General features: G+C 38.6%; 1 protein-coding gene across 1 annotated transcript in view; it reads left to right on the top strand.

Moving 5' to 3' along the window:
* The window catches only part of DOCK3 (dedicator of cytokinesis 3), a 261704-nt gene that overhangs the window by 7481 nt on the left and 233744 nt on the right, over window positions 1-20479 (top strand). Inside the window, exons 2-3 of the mRNA XM_068983119.1 lie at window positions 5934-5974; window positions 9107-9162. Of these exons, the coding sequence (XP_068839220.1) occupies window positions 5934-5974; window positions 9107-9162 (97 nt within the window). The remainder of the gene's footprint in view (window positions 1-5933; window positions 5975-9106; window positions 9163-20479) is intronic.

Here is a 20479-nt window from a genome sequence, read left to right as displayed (position 1 = left end):
CTTCTTGTTTTTATTTTATACCACTGGCAAACTGCTCTGAAGACAGTTGATCCCTGCAGTATTCCTTATGTCAGGCAGTGGTCTTGGTTCTGGTGAATGGCCTCTAGCATTTGTCTCTGTGGCAGTGGTTAGCATGTTTTGCAGCAGCCCACTGTTCCTCAGAGATCTGTATCTTAGCCTTTTGGGACCCTTTCTATAAGTTGTTATTGTTTAGTCGCTAAGTCATGTCCAACTCTTTTGCAACCCCATGGGCTGTAGCCCCCCATGCTACATGGGATTTCCCAGGCAAGAATACTGGAATGGGTGGCCATTTCCTTCTCCGGGGGATCTTCCTGACTCAGGGATGGAACCTGCCTCTCCTGTATTGGCAGGTGGATTCTTTACTGCTGAGCCATCTGGGAAGCCCCACTTGGTGATTACCCTAGAGTTTAAAACATGCATTATTGACTTACTAGGGTCTACCTTGAAGTTTTACTTATACCACTTCCAACAATGCATGAACTTTACAATGATTCAACTGCATTGACTCCTCTTATTACATTTGTACCACTGTTGTCATATGTTTTCTGTCTGTATTCATTTGTTTGCCCACATTTTTACCGTTTCCAGTGCTGTTTCTTTCTTCTTTTCATGATTCCGTCTGGGATCACTTTCTTTTTACCGTAAGTACTCCTTTTAGTAATGGTTTTTTAGTGCAGGTTTGCTGCACATTCATTCAACTTTTGTTTATGTGAATCTGTTTTTAAATTTGTCATCATTTTAAAGGGTATATTTTCCCTAGGTGTAGCATTCTAGGTTGATGAATATTTTCTTTTAGCATTTTAAGGATTTACTTCATTAATTTTTGATTTCCATCATTTCTGTTGAAAAGTCACTATATTATTATTATAGGTCTCCTAAAGGTAATGTGACTCTGCCTAGCTCCTTAGCCTCTCAGCTGCTGCAGAAAGCCGGGCTTCTTAGAAATTTTCCCTGAATTACCACTGTAGGAATTGGGTTGCACGAGTGGATATTGTATCGAGTAGCTCTGTGTCAACCTTTTTTCCTTAACTCAATGGGACTTTGATTTTTGCTGAAATGTCCTCATGGAGAAACTCAACTGATGTGATTCTCTTTTCTCAAGGATTATAGTGTCTCATTACCTTGTCTCGGAGAGTTGCTCTCCATTGCTCTTACACAATTGTTTCTCGTATTTTTTTCAGGTTTATATTTATCTAATGTGAAATGTTTTGTCAGTGCTAGAACCAGAAGTTAGTAAATGTATTTTATACATATTTGAATTATAAAAGAGTTTTTAAAATGTCCTATTCAATAGCAGTATTATTAAAACTTGTTTATGGTTCTTTATAAGTTTATGGAGAACCATAAGCTTAAAGGAGCAATAACTCATTTGGGAGTAAAATTTCTCAATTTTTAATGTCCATTTATTTATTGCCAATTATTATCTTTTATACTTACTGCACATAAAGATTTAAAATAGCATTAAATTATTTTGTATGCAAATAATACACAAGGTTATTCTTTAACAGTTTGCAGTGAAATAATAGAGGATTTTTAATGTTGACCTTTTAAATAATTATGTCCCCCAATTTTGGGGCTGAATTCTCTATAAATTTCTTTTTTTTTATATAAGTGGTTGATACTTTCTTCCATGCCTATTAGTTATATAATTGGAAAGAGGATAAAAGAGTTGGATGGGCTGTGAATATTTTTATTGATATACCAAAGAAAAAGTTAGTATTTTTAGAAGATTGTAGATCTTTGTTTTGGTACTTGACTTTACAGTTGGTTCCTTCTCTAAAGTGAACCTCTTTGTGGATCTGCCATTCATAATGAGTGATAACTTTTAAAAATTATTTTTAATCACGATATGGAATGAAATAGGAATTGTGCCTGTTATCTACCTGTCTCTTAATTCAGGGATGAACAACTGTTAGCCCTAGGATAGGAGTGAGAATGAACACATTTGCCTTGTTTCCCTTTGGTCAGACAGTGAAGAATATGTTATGCCTTGGAATAAAAAGTTTGAAACTTCTTATTGAAGGGTACTTTTTGTTGGACTTCATTTGATGCTTTTGATCTAGCTTGATTGGTTTGCACCCGGAATCTTTGTAAAGGCCTGCTGATAGTTGACTGTCACATGGCCTGAATTATATAGAGGCTTCATTCTTTTGGGTTAACACTGCTAACACTGTTCTGTAGCCTCTCTGTCAGCAGCAATTGTAGTGGTACTGTTGGCTCTTTTTGATAGTATAGCCTTACTTACATTGGGAAGGGCAATTCACAATCTAAATAATGATGCGTATTTAACAAAGTGGTATTCAGCTGTGTTTTGAGACTATAGATGTGAAAACGCCTGGCACAAGGACAGGTGACCACTGTTTTTTTGTCTATGTGTTTAAATAATTGTAGCTTTCAGATGAATTAATCTTCAATATACGTATTTACACACAAGATCCAGAATATTTTCTCTTAATTTGTGTTTCCTTTCTTCCTGATTGCTTTTCTAACCTAAAGGTGTTACATTTTTTAAAAGCTTTTTTTTTTTTTAAAGTCAGACATGAACTGACTCTTTAATTTATACACCAAGTATGTTTGTACACCAGTTGTGGAAGGTGTAATCATCCAGAGTTAAGCTGACAAATGTAAACACTTACATCTGTCTCATTTCATTCACATGGTAAGTACTCACTGAGCATTTATTTAGTGGTAGTAAGCACACATACACACACCGGTGTCCTGATTTTCTATTTCTGTGACAATATAGTGTTCTCAGTTCTGTTTTTTTGTACATTAATTGCTTTTAAACGGTATGTAATGCTTTCTCTCAGTTTTATTATCTTTGAAAGTATAGTGAATCCCTAGCTGTCTTTCTAAAATCTAGTGTTTGCTTCCTGCTTTTCAGTCTAATGTGGTCATATATATATATGTATATATTTTTTAATGTGGTTATATTTTATTTAAAAATCTATTTTCTGTACTTTTTCCATTTCCTTTGTGGAATAATTGCTTAAATAGAATATACTTTGAGTAACTCCTGAATTAAAATCCCTGTAATTTCAGTATAAAATAGGACTTAACATTGCATCTCAATTAGAAATTTTTTCATTTATTACCTTAATTTTTAATCATATTTTATAAAACAGCATTTTTATAGACTAAATTTGTAATATTTTAAAGGTAGAATTTTTGGATATACATATTTGAATTGTCTAACTTTACTGGTACAGAATTAAAAATTTTAGGTAAGATGACCATTTAAAATTTATTTATTTATTTTTTTGGCTGCACTGGGTCTTTGTTCCTGCACACGGGCTTTCTCTAGTTGTTGTGAACGGGGCTACTCTCTAGTGGTGGGGTGTGGGCTTCTCACTGCGGTGGCTTCTTTTGTTGCAGAGCACAGGTTCTCAAGTGCTGGCTCAGTAGTTGTGGTGCATGGGCTTAGTTGCCTTGCAGCACGTGCGATCTTTCTGGACTAGGGATCGAACTATGTCCCCTGCGTTGGCAGTTGGATTCTTAACCACTGGACCTACTGGACCACAGGACCAGGGAAGCCGTTTATATCATTATCTGTCCTGTTTAAGGGAGAAAGCAATGGCACCCCACTCTAGTACTGCTGCCTGGAAAATCTCATGGACGAAGGAGGCTGGTAGGCTGCAGTCCATGGGGTTGCTGAGGCTCGGACATGACTGAGCGACTTTACTTTCACTTTTCACTTTTATGCATTGGAGAAGGAAATGGCAACCCACTCCAGTATTCTTGCCTGGAGAATCTCAGGGACGGGGGAGCCGGGTGAGCTGCCGTCTATGGGGTTGCGCAGAGTTGGACAAGACTCAAGTACTTAGCAGCAGCAGCAGCAGTCCTGTTTAAGATACTGTAAAGTGTCCAGTAGTCATGTATGGATGTGAGAGTTGGACTGTGAAGAAAGCTGAGCGCTGAAGAATTGATGCTTTTGAACTGTGGTGTTGGAGAAGACTCTTGAGAGTCCCTTGGACTGCAGGGAGATCCAACCAGTCCATTCTGAAGGAGATCAGCCCTGGGATTTCTTTGCAAGGAATGATGCTAAAGTTGAAATTCTAGTACTGTGGCCACCTCATGCGAAGAGTTGACTCACTGGAAAAGACTCTGATGCTGAGAGGGATTGGGGGCAGGAGGAAAAAGGGTTGACAGAGGTTAAGATGGCTGGATGGCATCACTGACTCAATGGACTTGAGTTTGAGTGAACTTTGGGAGTTGGTGATGGACAGGGAGGCCTGGCGTGCTGCGATTCATGGGGTCGCAAAGAGTTGGACATGACTGAGTGACTGAACTGAACTGAACTGAACTGAAAGTGTCCTGTTGGTAAGGTTATCACTTTTAAAAAAACGAAGATAGTGAGACTTTCAGGTATAGATTGAGTTATTCAAATTTATGATCTCAGCTATTGTACTAAGCAGAAATAAGGGTATTTCTTCTTTTATTGTTTGTTATGATTTCAGAGGAGAAAAAGTTGATTCTTTTCCTCTTAACTTTGTTGTGAGCCTTAAAGGTTAACACATGAAATTAACTCAATTTCAGTGCATGGAATAGTAAGCTCTCTGTTAATATTAGTTATTATCAACAATCTCCTCTTTCTTTTTCATGTATATTCCTTCTTTAAATACAACTCTTGGCCTCCTCTTCTATTCACCGGAATTGTTTCCTCTTAAACCCAAGTAGAGAACTATAGCAAAACTCTGAAAATAATAGATTGAATTTGAAGAAAGTTGGCAAAAAAATTTCCTTTCTCTGAAAACTATTTTTATTGTGTAATGGAAACTTTCACTGTTATTACTGTGTATGAATGGTAAGAGAAAATAAATGAAGTGTTGCTGTCAACTTTAGTGGCTGGAAAGCCAAGGAATGAGAGTAGTGTAGTTCAGTGCATGGGAGATTTCAGGGAGACAAGGAGATAGAAAGTCAGGGCTGTACTCTCCTTCAGTTCAGTTCAGTCGCTCAGTCGTGTCCAACTCTTTGCAACCTCGTGAATCGCAGTACGCCAGGCCTCCCTGTCCATCACCAACTCCTGGAGTTCACTCAGATTCACGTCCATCGAGTCAGTGATGCCATCCAGCCATCTCATCCTCTGTCATCCCCTTCTCCTCCTGCCCCCAATCCCTCCCAGCATCAGAGTCTTTTCCAATGAGTCAACTCTTCGCATGAGGTGGCCAAAGTACTGGAGTTTCAGCTTTAGCATCATTCCTTCCAAAGAAATCCCAGGGCTGATCTCCTTTAGAATGGACTGGTTGGATCTCCTTGCAGTCCAAGGGACTCTCAAGAGTCTTCTCCAACACCACAGTTCAAAAGCATCAATTCTTCAGCACTCAGCTTTCTTCACAGTCCAACTCTCACATCCATACATGACCACTGGAAAAACCATAGCCTTGACTAGATGGACCTTAGTCGGCAAAGTAATGTCTCTGCTTTTGAATATGCTATCTAGGTTGGTCATAACTTTTCTTCCAAGGAGTAAGTGTCTTTTAATTTCATGGCTGCAATCACCATCTGCAGTGATTTTGGAGCCCCCAAAAATAAAGTCTGACACTGTTTCCACTGTTTCCCCATCTATTTCCCATGATATCTGTCACCAAAAAACTATATGACTTTGGGATTTTCTTATCCTGTAATAGTTTCATCTGGGAGTTTTCAAGGAGTTGAATATGTGTCCTCTGAAGTATTTTCTAATTTTTTTGTCTTTTTCAGTTGAAAGGATGTTGTGTCTTTGATGAAAATTGGGAACGTTATATTTTTTTGTAAGATTGCTTCTTTTGGAGTAAACTATGCTTAATAAAGGCATAAAGTACCTAAAACTTACTAGAAAGTTTTGCATTAAATAATTATTCTAAAAATACTCATGTTTTTCATAGAAAATGACAACAATATGATTTTAATATCTTTTGTATGCTTTGTTTTAGGTTGGTATAGGGGAGTTTCAACAAAGAAGCCAAATGTAAAGGTAATAAAAAGTTTATTGTTACCTTTTCTAATCTAGAAAGTGGCCTAGTATATTTGTTTGATATAAAAGCAATGCTTGCTTTCCATCTTTTAATCTTTTACAGTAGCCACACTCGTTCTTTCCTTTACAGAACTGTATCAGACTCTTCTCTTTCTCAGCAGTATTACAATGACTTTTTAAAAAGGACAAAATGTGTGTGTGGTAATAGTTGCAAAGCTTATTTTGAAAAAGCCTATTTAGGACATTTAGTATTTTTCCTGAAATAGTTGACAGCAAGTAAATTGACTTTTTTATAGGCCTATTCCTGTCTAGCCCTGTGATTAGTAAGATGACTTTATTTCTAAAATGAAAAAACTTTAAAATAATTTTGAATTAGATACGTCTCTGATCATAATGTTCTTGTTAAAATATGAATTTAAAGAAGACTGTTAAGTGCCACATGCTGATTTTATGAACTAGATTTATATGTTTATTCTCTTACCAAGTAACAATAATTTGATCAGGCCAAATATATTTTAGTTGGCAGTTATAATACATGTAGCAGCATTCTTTTCCAGTAACGCATTTGCAAAAACTTACTTTTCTCTATAATATTACTACTTTTTCTTATATATTTTCTGTGGCTTAATATTTAACATATTATGCTTTTTCTTAAATAGAAAATACCAAAATGATCATATATTAATTTTTATTAAAAATTTTCAGAGTTGTAATCATTAATTTCTCAGTAGACTGACTTACTGGTTTTTAAAGTAGTGATTATAAGAAGACAGTACCTTCAAACTTTTAATTCCTCATAGCTGGGGTGTCTCATTTTTGTCAGAGTTGACATTTTGGGCTAGATAAATCCTTGTTATTTTATACATTATGAAAAGCTTAGCAAAATATATGACTTCCACTGATTAATGTCTCCTCTCAAGTTGTGCCTCTACATTGCTAAAGGCCCTGGGGCTGATGGGTGGGGTGGGAGGTGGTTGGGGTGGTGGTGGTAAAATTGCCCCTGGTTAAGAACCCCTGAGATAAAGGAGGCATATATCAAGAAGATATAACAGTAATAAATATGTGTACACTGGAAATGGAGCCCCCAAATATATTAAGCAAATAGTAATAGGTTTGAACTGTGAAATAGATACCAAATAATAATAGGGGCCTTCAGTACCCCATTTTCTGCACTGCATAGGTCATCCAGACAGAAAATCAGCAAGGAAATGTTGGACTTGTACTATAGTTTAAACCAAATATATCTAATAGACATAATAAAGAATATTTCATATATCAGCAATAAAGTACATGTTTTTCTCAATTGTAAATCAAACATTCTTCAGACTATGTCATACAACAAGGCTTTAGTAAATTTAAAGAGATTGAAATCACACCATGCATCTTTCCTGACCACAATGGTATGAAACTAGAAATCAACAACAGCAAGAAAACTGGAAAATTCACGTGTATGTGGAAATTAAAGAACACATTCTGAACAACCAGTGGACCAAAGAAGATGTAAAAAAAAAAATCTTGACACAAATGAAAACAGAAACACAATACCCCAAAACCTGTGGGCTACTGCAAAAGCAGTTTAGAGGGAAGTTAATAGTGATAAAAACCTACAGTAAGAAAAAGAGAGAGATATTAAGTAAACCATCTTACTTTACATCTGAAGAAACTAGAAAAAAGAAGAAACTATGCCCAAATTTAGCAGAGTCAAGAAAATAACAAAAATTAGGGTGGAAATAAATGAAAAAGAGACCAGAAAACATGGGAAAAGGTCAATGAAACTAAAAGCTGTTTCTTTTTAAAGATAAAATTAATTGAGGGAAAAAAAAGACAAGGAGAAATGAAAGAGCAGACATTAAAAATGATACCACAGAAATACAAAGGATTATAAATGCTATGACAATTGTATGCTAACAGATTGAACAGTCTATAAGAAATGGATAAACTCCTAGAAACTTAAAACCTATCCAGAATGAATCAGGAAAAATAGAAAATCTGAATAGTCCAATAATCAGTAAGGAAATTGAATCAGTAATTATTAAAAACCTCCCAACAAAGAAATGTTCAAGGCCAGATGACTTCACTGGTGAATACTACTAAACTTTAAAGAATTAACACCCGTCCTTCATGAAAGCTATTCCAAAAATTGAAGAGGAGGGAACACTTCCAGATTTGTTTCACAAGGCTAGCATTACTCTGATATCAAAGTCAGAAAAGGACACTGTAGGAAAAGAAAACTACAGATCATTATCACTGATGAATATAGATGCTAAACTCTCAACAAAATACTACCAGTATGAAACAATCCCATTCATGATAGTGTCAAAACAATCAAATATTTAGAAATAAATATAACCAAGGAGCTGAAAGAGCTGTACACTGAAAACTGTAAAATGCATTACTATACTCTAGCTGCTGATGGGCTTGTGTGGTATAGATTGAGTTTATTACTGACAGTGGTGTGGGCCAAAGAGTATTAAAAAAAAAAACAGACCATTTGTGTTTTATTTTGAAGGAAGTTTTATACATCAGGAAAAGGAGTGAAACATTGATTGGAAAATGTAATTGATTTTAAAACAATACATTAAAAAAATTCCTTTTAAGAATTGAAATCAGATTATGGCAGACACCAAAGTGGAAACCATTTGCAAAGAGTAAAAGAAGAAACATTTATAGACGCTCTCAAATTGATTTATTCTTTGTAAATACAAATGTTACCCAGCGTGTGAGAATTCATTCTCTAACTCAGAGCTGGATAAGCTGTAAATTGTTGGTTAGATGATAATGTTGGTTTTGTAGATACATGCCAAGCTCTGTGCATAAGTCTGTACTATCTTAAGTGTGATTTCATGGACTATTTCTAAAACTTAAAAAAGAAAAAAAGTTTTTGTGGTTGTTTAACACTAGTTTTTTCCCCTTGTGAATAGACTCTGATTGTGAATGACAATGAAATTCCTGTTAAATATAGTTTGTGCAACTTTGTATTCTTAATTAATATGTAAAGTGGCTGCTACCTGAAGAGATCTACAGTTTTGTTGATAGAGTATTTCCATGATGAAATCTGACTGTTACTTCAGTCTAAATGAGATGTTAATCACAAATTACTTTTTCTAATAGGAGATCTTATCTCTTTTATAGGGGATCTTTCCTGCAAATTACATTCATTTGAAAAAAGCAATTGTCAGTAATAGGGGGTGAGTAGTTGGCTTTGCTAAACTTATTTATAATTTTTGTTGGCTGCAGAGGAAGACTTTTTTCCTTTTGATTCATAGTATAAAATACACTATTGTTGTTTTCCTGCAAAAATATACTTTATCATATATAATTCTGAGGATATAATTTTATCTTAAAATACTTACAACTTTAATTTCTTTTCCTGTATACTGGAAAGGTAACCTGAGTTGTTATGAATTTCATAGAAACAATTATACATGCAGTATATTTTACAAAATGATGTGTTATTTTGAGAATAGTCTTTGATAGGATAGGAGTTAGTGATAAACCTGTCATTTTGTTTCTGTGTATGAAAAGTGAGGGAGACTTTTAAAATCTTTCCTTTTTTTTGCAAGTTGAAATTGAAAGAAACTGTGGAAATGGCAACAACTCATTCCAGTGTTCTTACCTGGAGAATCTGATGGACAGAGTAGCCTGGTGGGCTACAGTCCATAGGGTCACACAGAGTTGGACATGATTGAAGTGACTTAGCATGCTTGCACACTTAAAGGCATACCTTAAGGATAAAATGATAGTGTATATAATGGATATATAGTTTGGTCACAAATTATGAAACAAAAGCAATTGGTGAATAAAAGAGAATCAAGATGTAATTATATCAAAATGTTAATATCAGTTGCTTTTGCATGTTCAAATTGTGGGTGATTTTCAAAAATTGTTTATTTTTAATGCCTTATTTTAAAAAGTAATATGTATTATTATAGGATTGTGATTTTATTTTAAAAAGTTAAACATCATTTTAAAGATACTGTTTAACTATGATAGCTTTGGGGACAAGAAATGATGTTTTTGACCAGAGGTCGAGCTAGCATTGGAGTATCCTTCTGGTAAGTTAGGATTTAGTCAGGAAAAGAGAAACTTGTGAGTCATTTTATAAAATAGAATTTAATATAGGGAATTTTGGACACATATTTGGAAAAGGCCCTGATGCTGAGAAAGACTGAAGGCAGAAGGAGAAGAGGGCAACAGAGGATAAGATGGTTGGATGGCATCACCAATCCAGTGACCATGAACTTGGGGAAACTCCGGGAGATGATGAGGGACAGGCAGGCCTGGACTTCTGCAGTCCACGGCATCACAGAGAGTTGGACAGGAGTTGCTGACTGAGCAACAACAACAACAAGAAGTTGGAATAGTGAAAGAAAAAAAGGAAGAAATACAGGAATAACACAAAATAATCACTGCAGTAAAGCATTCTATACTCTGATGCCTGGGAATACAAAATATAAAGGTTGGGGATACCAGAATCCAGGAACTGTAAATATTTTAGGATATATATTATATCTTAAGAAAAAGTACATTCTCTAACATAATCACAATAATTATGATGCTCAGGAAATGTAACATAGATACAATAGTTCAGTTCTGTCACTCAGTCATGTCCGACTCTTTTGAGATCCCATGGACTGTAGCAGCACCCCAGGCTTCCCTGTCCATCACCAACTCCTGGAGCTTGCTCAAACTCATGTCTTTTGAGTTGGTGACGCCATCCAACCATCTCATCCTCTGTTGTCCCCTTCTTCTCATGCCTTCAATCTTTCCCAGTATTGGGGTCTTTTTAAATGAGTCAGTTCTTCGCTTCAGGTGGCCAAAGTATTGGAGCTTCAGCTTCAGCATCAGTCCTTCCAGTGAATATTCAGGAGTGATTTCCTTTAGAATGGACTGGTTGGATCTCCTTGCAGTCCAAGGGATTCTCAAAAGTCTTCTCTAACATCACAGTTCAAAAGCATCAATTCTTCAGCTCTCAGCTTTCTTTATAGTCCTGCTCTCACATTCATACATGACCGCTGGAAAAACCAAAGCTTTGACTAGATGGACCTTTGCTGGCAAAGTAATGTCTCTGCTTTTTAATATGCTGTCTAGGTTGGTTATAGCTTTTCTTCTAAGGAGCAAGCATCTTTTAATGTCCTGGCTGCAGTCACCATCCATGGTGATTTTGGAGCCCCCTAAAATAAAGTCTGTCACTGTTTCCATTGTTTCTCCCATCTATTTGCCATGAAGTAATGAACAACAAACTGGTTCCAAATAGGAAAAGGAGTATGTCAAGGCTGTATATTGTCACCCTGCTTATTTAACTTCTATGCAGAGTACATCATGAGAAACACTGGGCTGGAAGAAACACAAGCTGGAATCAAGATTGCCAGGAGAAATATCAATAACCTCAGATATGCAGATGACACCACCCTTATGGCAGAAAGTGAAGAGGAACTGAAAAGCCTCTTGATGAAACTGAAAGAGGAGAGTGAAAAAGTTGGCTTAAAGCTCAGCATTCAGAAAATGAAGATCATGGCATCTGGTCCCATCACTTCATGGCAAATAGATGGGGAAACAGTGGAAACAGTGTCAGACTTTATTTTGGGGGGCTCCAAAATCACTGCAGATGGTGACTGCAGCCATGAAATGAAAAGACGCTTACTCCTTGGAAGAAAAGTTATGACCAACCTAGATAGCATATTCAAAAGCAGAGACATTACTTTGCCAACAAAAGTCCATCTAGTCAAGGCTATGGTTTTTCCAGTGGTCATGTATGGATGTGAGAGTTGGACCATAGAGACAGCTGAGCGCCGAAGAATTGATGCTTTTGAACTGTGGTGTTGGAGAAGACTCTTGAGAGTCCCTTGGACTGCAAGGAGATCCAACCAGTCCATTCTGAAGGAGATCAGTCCTGGGTGTTCTTTGGAAGGAATGATGCTAAAGCTGAAACTCCAGTACTTTGGCCACCTCATGCAAAGAGTTGACTCATTGGAAAAGACTCTGATGCTGGGAGGGATTGGGGGCAGGAGGAGAAGGGGACGACCAAGGATGAGAGGGCTGGATGGCATCACGGACTCGATGGACGTGAGTCTGAGTGAACTCTGGGATTTGGTGATGGACAGGGAGGCCTGGCGTGCTGTGATTCATGGGGTCGCAAAGAGTCGGAGATGACTGAGTGACTGAACTGAACTGAACTGTACTGAATGAGACCGGATGCCATGATCTTCTTTTTTTGAATGCTGAGTTTTAAGCCAGCTTTTTTACTCTCCACTTTCACTCTCATCAAGAGGCTCTTTAGTTCTTCTTCACTTTCTACCATAAGGGTGGTGTCATCTGCATATCTGAGGTTATTGATTTTTCTCCCACAATCTTGATTCCAGCTTGTGCTTCATCCAGCCCAGCGTTTCTCATGATGTACTCTGTATATAAGTTAAATAAGCAGGGTGACAATATACAGCCTTGACGTAATCTTTTCTCGATTTGGAACCAGTCTGTTTTTACATGTCCAGTTCTAACTGTTGCTTCCTGACCTGCATACAAATTTCTCAAGAGGCGTATTCCCATCTCATGAAGAATTTTCCATAGTTTGTTGTGAGCCACACAGTCAAAGGCTTTGGCATAGTCAATAAAGCAGAAGTAGATGTTTTTCTCAGAGAAGGCAATGGGACCCCACTCCAGTACTCTTGCTTGGAAAATCCCATGGACGGCGGAGCCTGGTAGGCTGCAGTCCATGGGGTCGTGAAGAGTCAGACACGACTGAGCGACTTCACTTTCACTTTTCACTTTCATGCATTGGAGAAGGAAATGGCAACCCACTCCAGTGTTCTTGCCTGGAGAATCCCATGGACAGGGGAGCCTGGTGGGCTGCCATCTATGGGGTCACACAGAGTCGGACACGATTGAAGCGACTTAGCAGCAGCAGCAGATGTTTTTCTGGAACTCTTGATTTTTCGATGATCCAGCGGATGTTGGCAATTTGATCTCTGGTTCCTCTGCTTTTTCTAAATTCAGCTTGAACATCTGAAAATTCACAGTTCACGTACTTTTGAAGCCTGAGTTGGAGAATTTTGAGCATTACTTTGCTATCATGCTATAAAATATATAGTCCTAATTCAAATGTCCCTAATCATCCCATGAATATTCTTTATATCTGTTTTCATTTGGTTAGCTTTTTGGGGGTTGGGTGGGGTATGGTTCAGGATCCAGTCAAGAATTAAATATTATATTTCATCTTTCTCAACAGTTCTCCAGGCTTGGTTTTCGTTTTCCTTTTTATGCCATTGACTTTGTTGAAGTGCCCAGGCCAGTTGTTTTGCAAAATGTCCCTCAGTTGGTGTTTGTCTGTTTCCTTATGTTTAGATTCGACTTAAGCATTTTAGATAGCGGTACTGCATAGGTGGTGTTGTGGATTAAAATGGTCAGATTTCTCCTGGATATCTTCCCAGTGCTTGATTAGATCAGCAAGATGGGGACTTAAGGGTCTACCTTAGCAAATATCAACCAGGAATTGAGGGTCTTTCAGTCAGAGAACATGCACTGTGTTTCTGTCATGTGCCTTCTTCATTGCCTCCTGCCATACTTGGGAGGGGTATAACTGTACTTTCAGTGCTTTATAGGGTATATCATCTGCTTCTTGAGAAATTTGTGCCATTTTTACTGAAATACTTGTTGTTTTGTTTGGTTGACAAGGAAGTTAAATTGTTTGAATAATCTTATCTGTGAAAATGTTCTTGTGGGAACTTTAAAAATTTTAATATTTTCTGTTATCTTCCTCAGTGTTTCTTGATACCTGGATTTTCTCATTCATAAAATGATTCAAATATTGTTGCTGCTTTTTATAAAGTTTCACTGAAAAACTTACACATTCGTAGTAAATTAGGGAGTTTGAGGGCTGATAAAGAAAAAAGACATGACCATGAGATGGTAGTAGCACATAATGGGCTTTATTTAGGCAGAGCTCTGACAAGTTGCAAAGGCAATTCCATCACAGCAGGAGATCTTTCAGAGACAGCGGTGCCAGGCCACAACGGGAAGGGGAAAAGTATACTTGAACTCTTCGGGGAGAGGACTGCCAGAGAGGGAACTCATGTGTCTAGATCATATTATTCATTTGCAAGATGGTAAGTCTCCGGTTCAGAGAGCACCTCGGGACAAAAGCAGCTTGGAATCTTTTATAGCCCTAAGGCTTATCTTATCTATGGCTAGCAAACACTGAGTGCAGTTTTGTTAAGTATGTGATGATCAGTGGAGTCCACTGTAAGGAACCTGCCTAATGGTGTTGGCTAATCCACTTGGTGTATGGTACCATATTGAAGTCTCAGGGTTACCCACTGCTACTGGCCAGTTCTGATTCCACAGTTATGGTACTGTTATGGCACTTGGTCTGCCCATGTGCAGTAAAGCTAATCTACTAACACCAGATTGTGGTGAAGGAAAGGCAGCATTTATCACAGGGCGCCAAGCAAGAGTCCAGGTAGCAAGTGCCTAAAAGGGCTGAACTACCGGAAGGCTTTCAGAGAAGGGTTTTTAGACAGGGTGAGGGAGGGGGGTTGTGGGCTGTGATCGGTTCATGGATAGTCCCCCGAGTGGTTGGTGGTGAGATAATCAGGGGTCAACATCATCAACCTTCTGGTTTCAACCTGTCTGGGGTCTGCCTGCTTGTGAGCAGCATGAGGTTAACTTCCTCCATCTGGTCCGGGTTTCAGTCTCTGCAACAAAGGATATGGCTCATATTACTATCTACAGTGCTTGAGGAGGAACTAAAGGTCCTTGAGTTTAATTGCTGAACTATTACTAACTTGTCTTGCTTGACTGTTTTCCTTTATTTCTGTATTTTTTCACTTGTCTGATTAAATTTACTCTTTGGAATCCCTGGTGGCTCAGAGGTTAAAGTGTCTGCCTGCAATGTGGGAGACCAGGGTTCAATCCCTGGGTCGGGAAGATTACCCTAGAGAAGGAAATGGCAATCCACTCCAGTATTCTTGCCTGGAGAATCCCATGGACGGAGGAACATGGTGGGCTACAGTCCATGGGGTCGCAAAGAGTTGGACACGACAGCGACTTCACTTTCTTTAGAAGGCTAAAGGACTCTACAGACTCTACTTGTCTACAGACAAGAGCCAGGCAGAGGACATTGTGGAGTTCAGGGCAGCATTCTGTTCTGGGAAGGCCCTATAGGGTCCTGCTTGGTTCAGTACCCGATCAGTCTTGAGTAAAACTCCATGGAGCTGATCTCAAGAGCAGCTCCTGGACCTTACACCTCATTCATCTTGGAATGGCTAGGAAAGGAAGTAGATCAAATTCATGGGACATTGGGGATAGTTGGTATAAGATGTTTTTGTAAATTGGGTTGCTCTGCAAGATTACTCATTTGAGTGAGCCAGTCTGAAAGTCTTCAAGCAAGGTAAGAACACCCTCATCACAGTAGAGAAGAAAGGCCTTTTTCTGCTGCAAAAGGAGGTTTAGTAGGAGCAAAACTTAAGGTCTTTTGTGTTATGCGGTGTCTCTACTATCTCTACCATTTTTGTCCAAGTCAGTAACCTGCTTTTTTGTCTTAATATAGATAAAAGGCCATAAATCCAAGTGACCTTGTAATTCAGAAATGATTAGGATCAAAACTAGAGTTTGTTTTTTGGCTATTTGAGCACTGAAGATGAAAGAGAAAACTGCTCTGAACTCTTACACAGAGCATCAGTAAACATTCAGCTTTTGGTAGCCCTGATTGCCTGACTAGAGATTATCCTTCGAATTCTATATTATGTTGTTTTTCAGTTGCTAAGTTGTGTCTGACTCTTTGTGACGCCATGGACTGCAACAGGTCAGGCTTCCCTGTCCTCCACTGTATCTTGGAGTTTGCCCAAACTCACATCCATTGTGTCGATGATCCTATCCAACCATCTCATTCTTTGTTGCCCCATTCTCCTCCTACCCTTAATCTTACCCAGCATCAGGGTCTTTTCCAGTGAGTCGGCACTTTGTATCAGGCAGCCAAAGTATTGGAGCTTCAACTTCAGCATCAGTCCTTCCAATGAATGTTCAGGGTTAGTTTCCTTTAGGATTGACTTGTTTGATCTCCTCGCAGTCCAAGGGACTCTCAAGAGTCTTCTCCAGACCACAGTTCAAAAGAATCAATTCTTTAGCACTCAGCCTTTTTTTATGGTCCAACTCTCAGATCTGTACATTACTCCTGGAAAAACCATAGCTTTGACTATATGGACCTTTATCAGCAAAGTGATGTCTGTGCTAAAAAGCATATTAAAAAATACACTGTATAGGTTTGTCATAGGTTTCCTTCCAAGGAGCAAGGCATCTTTTAATTTCATGACTGCAGTCGCTGTGATTTTAGAGCCCAAGAAAATAAAATCTGTCAGTGTTTCCATAGATAGTATAGAGTATGTCAAATTGTCTCATCTATCCATTCATTCCTTGTATGCGCTAGCATACAAAACTCTTACTTGGGAATACAGTTTAAAGGAGAAACAGTGGGTCAGCAGTACCCAGAAGGTCTTTTGCTTTTTGATCATGCAGGCCAAGTTATCTTTTGGTACTTTTCTTTTAAAAATTTTCTCTTGACCTCATTGGAGCTTCCTTTGTAGCTCAGATGGTAAAGAATTTGCCTGCTGTGCAGGAGACCCATGTTCAATCCCTGGGTCAGGAAGATCCCCTGGAGAAGGGAATGGCAACCCATTCTAGTATTCTTGCCTGGAGAACTCCATGGAGAAAGGAGCCTGGTGAACTGCAGTCCATGGGGTAACAAAGAGTCAGATACGACCTCATTGTTGGTCTGTTTATCAAACTTCTCTCAACCTAGCTTCAGACTTTACCCCCTAGGACAGAGCTAGAAGACAGTGTTAGACTTTGCTTATAATCATATAGATTTCTGTTGTATGTGTTCTGGGAACCTTGTTATTACCATTAGCACACATGGTTGGGGATCTGTGGCCTTGAGGTAACAGATGAGAGAGAAAGAATAGGAAGGGAATCTGTAATGGCATCCAGCTCAAATGGCAAAAAATCTGCTTGCAGTGCGGAAGACCCAGGTTCAGTCCCTGGGTCAGGAAGATCCCCTGAGGAAGGGCATGGCAACCCACTTCAGTATCTTTACCAGGAGAATCCTATGGACAGAGGAGCCTGGTGGGCTATAGTCCATGGGGTTGCAAAGAGTCAGACACGACTGAGCGACTAACATTTTCACTTACAAAGAAATATTGGGAGAGTTATTGAGAGTCAGTTGTCCAGGAATAGTACAAAGGATGTGATCATCTCAAGGACCATGGAATAGAATTGTGCTTTATACAGCATTAGACAGCTTAGAAAAAGGCAAGCTATGTCCTAACTTGTCGCAGCTTGACATGGAAGGAGAAGTGGGGACTTTCTGTGATATACGCTTTACTGCCTGTGTTACTGCAGTGCCTTCTAACTGCTCTCCCCACTTGTATTCATGGCCTCCTACAGTTTATTCTCAATACAGCTGCCAAAGCAGTTTTTAAAAATATAAGTGAGATCATGCTACTCTTGTGCTTAAAACCTTTCAATGACTCCCATCTCACTCAGAGCAAAGACCAGAGTTCTTACAAAGCCTTACAAAGTTTTATGATGTGGCTTCTTGTCACCCCTGTGACCTCATCTGCTGTCCCTTTTTCTCAGTTGACTTCAGTTATTTTGGCTTCTTTCCTTTTATTCAAACATGTCAGATATGTTCCTGCCTTAAGGGTTTTGCTCATGATGTTTCCTGTGCCTGAACACTGTGCCTGGTTAACCTTGTTACTTTCTTTAGGTCTTTTCTCAAATCTTCTGTATTTAGTTAATTCTGCCTCTTGCCCTTGCCTTACCAACTCAAAACTGGATGCTCCTGTAGAAACGTCTGCCTCTGGAAACTGAATGTACTTGCCAACAAGTTGATTTCTTTGTAATCTCGGCTGCTTTGGATAATTGGTTTTCTTTTCTAAGTCTGGGGTGGCTGGAGCTCAGGCCCTGAGCCTGTGCTATAATCATAAGGAGTCTGAGAAATCAAGTATCCATCGTTTTCCACTTGTATACTGGAAGGCAGCTCTATGTTAGGGTTTTTCTCCAGCACAGAAGGAGAGTTACAATGCAGGACAGCTAAGGAAAAGGAAATCCCAATTTTCTCTAACATTACCCCTCTTTTCTTCTGGGATTTATGTTAGGAGAATGTTGGAGTTCTTCTGCCTCATCCCCCTATCTCTTAAGTACTCATATATATCTTGCTGCTGACTTTCTTTTGACTTCTAACTGACATGTATCCTTTGTGTTGAGGTGGTTTTTTTTTTCCCCCCTACTTCTGGTACTTTTTATCATTTAAAAAAATCGTGGTAAACTGTGTGTAAAATTTAGCATTTTGACCATTTTAAAGTGTACAGTCTGATGGCATTAAGTACATTCACAGTGCTGTCCAGACCTTCATCAGTATTCAACTCCAGAACTTTTCCCTCATCCCAAACAGAAAGTCTGTGCCCTTTAAACAGTAACCCTCTATTCCTCCTTTCCCTCAGCCCCTGGTAACCTTTCTTTTGCTATCTGTCTGTATATAAGTGGAATCATTCAATATTTGTTCTTTTGTGTCTGTTTTATTTCACTTGGCTTAGTGTTTTCAAACCTCATCCACATTGTAGCATCTATGAAAATTTCATTCCTTTTAAAGATTGAATAGTATTCCATTATCTATTTATAATTTCAGTATTCCACTTGGCCATAGATGGATATTTTGACTGTTTTTCATTTGCAAAATTCTTGCTTGGTTGTTTTGCATATCTGTTGATTCTTGGTTTATTTATGTTTGCTTTTATTTCATACTTTTTTTTTTTAAATGGAAGTTACTCATGTCACTAAGCATTGCAAATATTTAAAAATGTTTATCAGATTTATAAAATCCTGAGAAGAACTTTTGTTTTATTTTAAGCCTTTGGACATCTTTTTTTTTTTTTTTTGGACGTCTTTACATATCGTAGAATTTTGGGTTTCAGAAGTGGGAGATGTTGTTTTCCCTTCCTTTTCTCCCTCTGAACACATCTGTCTAGTGTTTGCATTGTTGCCTCTATCTGCTTCCAAGGCCCCCGTGTACAATATCGTGTTAGGTCTCCTTCCCCAGAGTGACCTTGGGCTTTTGGCAGATCCTGACCTCTGGCTGAGGGAAGGAGGGGTTTAGGCTCCAATCTGTTTAGCCCTAGAGATTGCTAAAACCATGTTTTGTTTTTTTAATTTTTTAATGGAAGGACAACTGCTTTACAGAATTTTGTGGTTTTCTGTCATACATCAACAAGAATCAGCCATAGGTACACCCAAGTCCCCTCCCTCCTGAGCCTCCCTCCCATCTCCCTCCCCATCCCACTCTTCAGCCTGTTACAGAGCCCCTGTTTGAGTTCCCTGAGTCACATAGCAAATTCCCATTGGCTATCTATTTTACATATGGTATTGTAAATGTCTATGTTACACGCTCCATACATCTCCCCTTCTCCCTCCTCTCCTCCCCCCATGTCCATAGGTCTGATCTATATGTTTGTTTCTCCATTTCTGCCCTAAAAATAATCAGTGCCATCTTTTTAGATTCCATATATATGCATCAGTATACTGTACTTATATTTCTCTTTCTGACTTGCTTCACTCTGTAGGTTCGAACTCTAGGTTCATCCACCTCATTAGAATGGATTCAAATGCATTCCTTTTTAAGGCTGAGTAGTACTCTGTTGTTTATATGTACTACAACTTCTTTATCCATTCATCTGTTGATGGACATCTAGGTTGCTTCCATGGTCTAGCTATTGTAAATAGTGCTGCAGTGAACATTAGGGTACATGTGTCTTTTTCAGTTTTGGTTTCCTCAGGATATATGCCTAGCAGTGGGATTGCTGGGACATATGGTGGTTTTATTGCTAGCTTTTAAAGGAATCGCCATACTATCTTCCATTGTGGCTTTATCAGTTTGCATTCCCACCAGCAAGACAAGAGTGTTCCCTTTTCTTCACACCCTCTCCAGCATTTATTGTTTGTAGACTTTTTGATGATGGCCATTCTGACCGGTGTGAGGTGGTGTCTCATTGTAGTTTTGATTTGCATTTCTCTAATAGTGAGTGATGTTGAGCATCTTCTCCTGTGCCTGTTAGCCATCTTTATGTCTTTGGACAAATGTCTCTTCAGGTCCCTTTTCCACTTTTTGATTGGGTTATTTGCTTTTCTGGTATTGAGTTGTATAAGCTGCTTGTATATTTTTGAAATTAATTCTTTGTCAATTGTTTCAGTTCAGTTCGGTTCAGTTGCTCAGTCATGTCCGACTCTTTGCGACCCCATGAACCACAGCATACCAGGCCTCCCCGTCCATCACCAGCTCCCGGAGTTCACCCAAACCCATGTCCATTGAGTCGTTGAGGCCATCCAGCCGTCTCATCCTCTGTCGTCCCCTTCTCCTCCTGCCTTCAATCTTTCACAGCAACTCTTTTCAAATGAGTCAGCTCTTGGAATCAGGTGGCCAAAGTATTGGAGTTTCAGCTTCAACATCAGTCCTTCCAG

Source organism: Capricornis sumatraensis, chromosome 10 (assembly GCF_032405125.1).
Source record: "Capricornis sumatraensis isolate serow.1 chromosome 10, serow.2, whole genome shotgun sequence".
NCBI classification, from domain to species: domain Eukaryota; kingdom Metazoa; phylum Chordata; class Mammalia; order Artiodactyla; family Bovidae; genus Capricornis; species Capricornis sumatraensis.
Note: the sequence above shows the minus strand (reverse complement) of the source record. Positions and strands in the feature narration are given on the sequence as shown.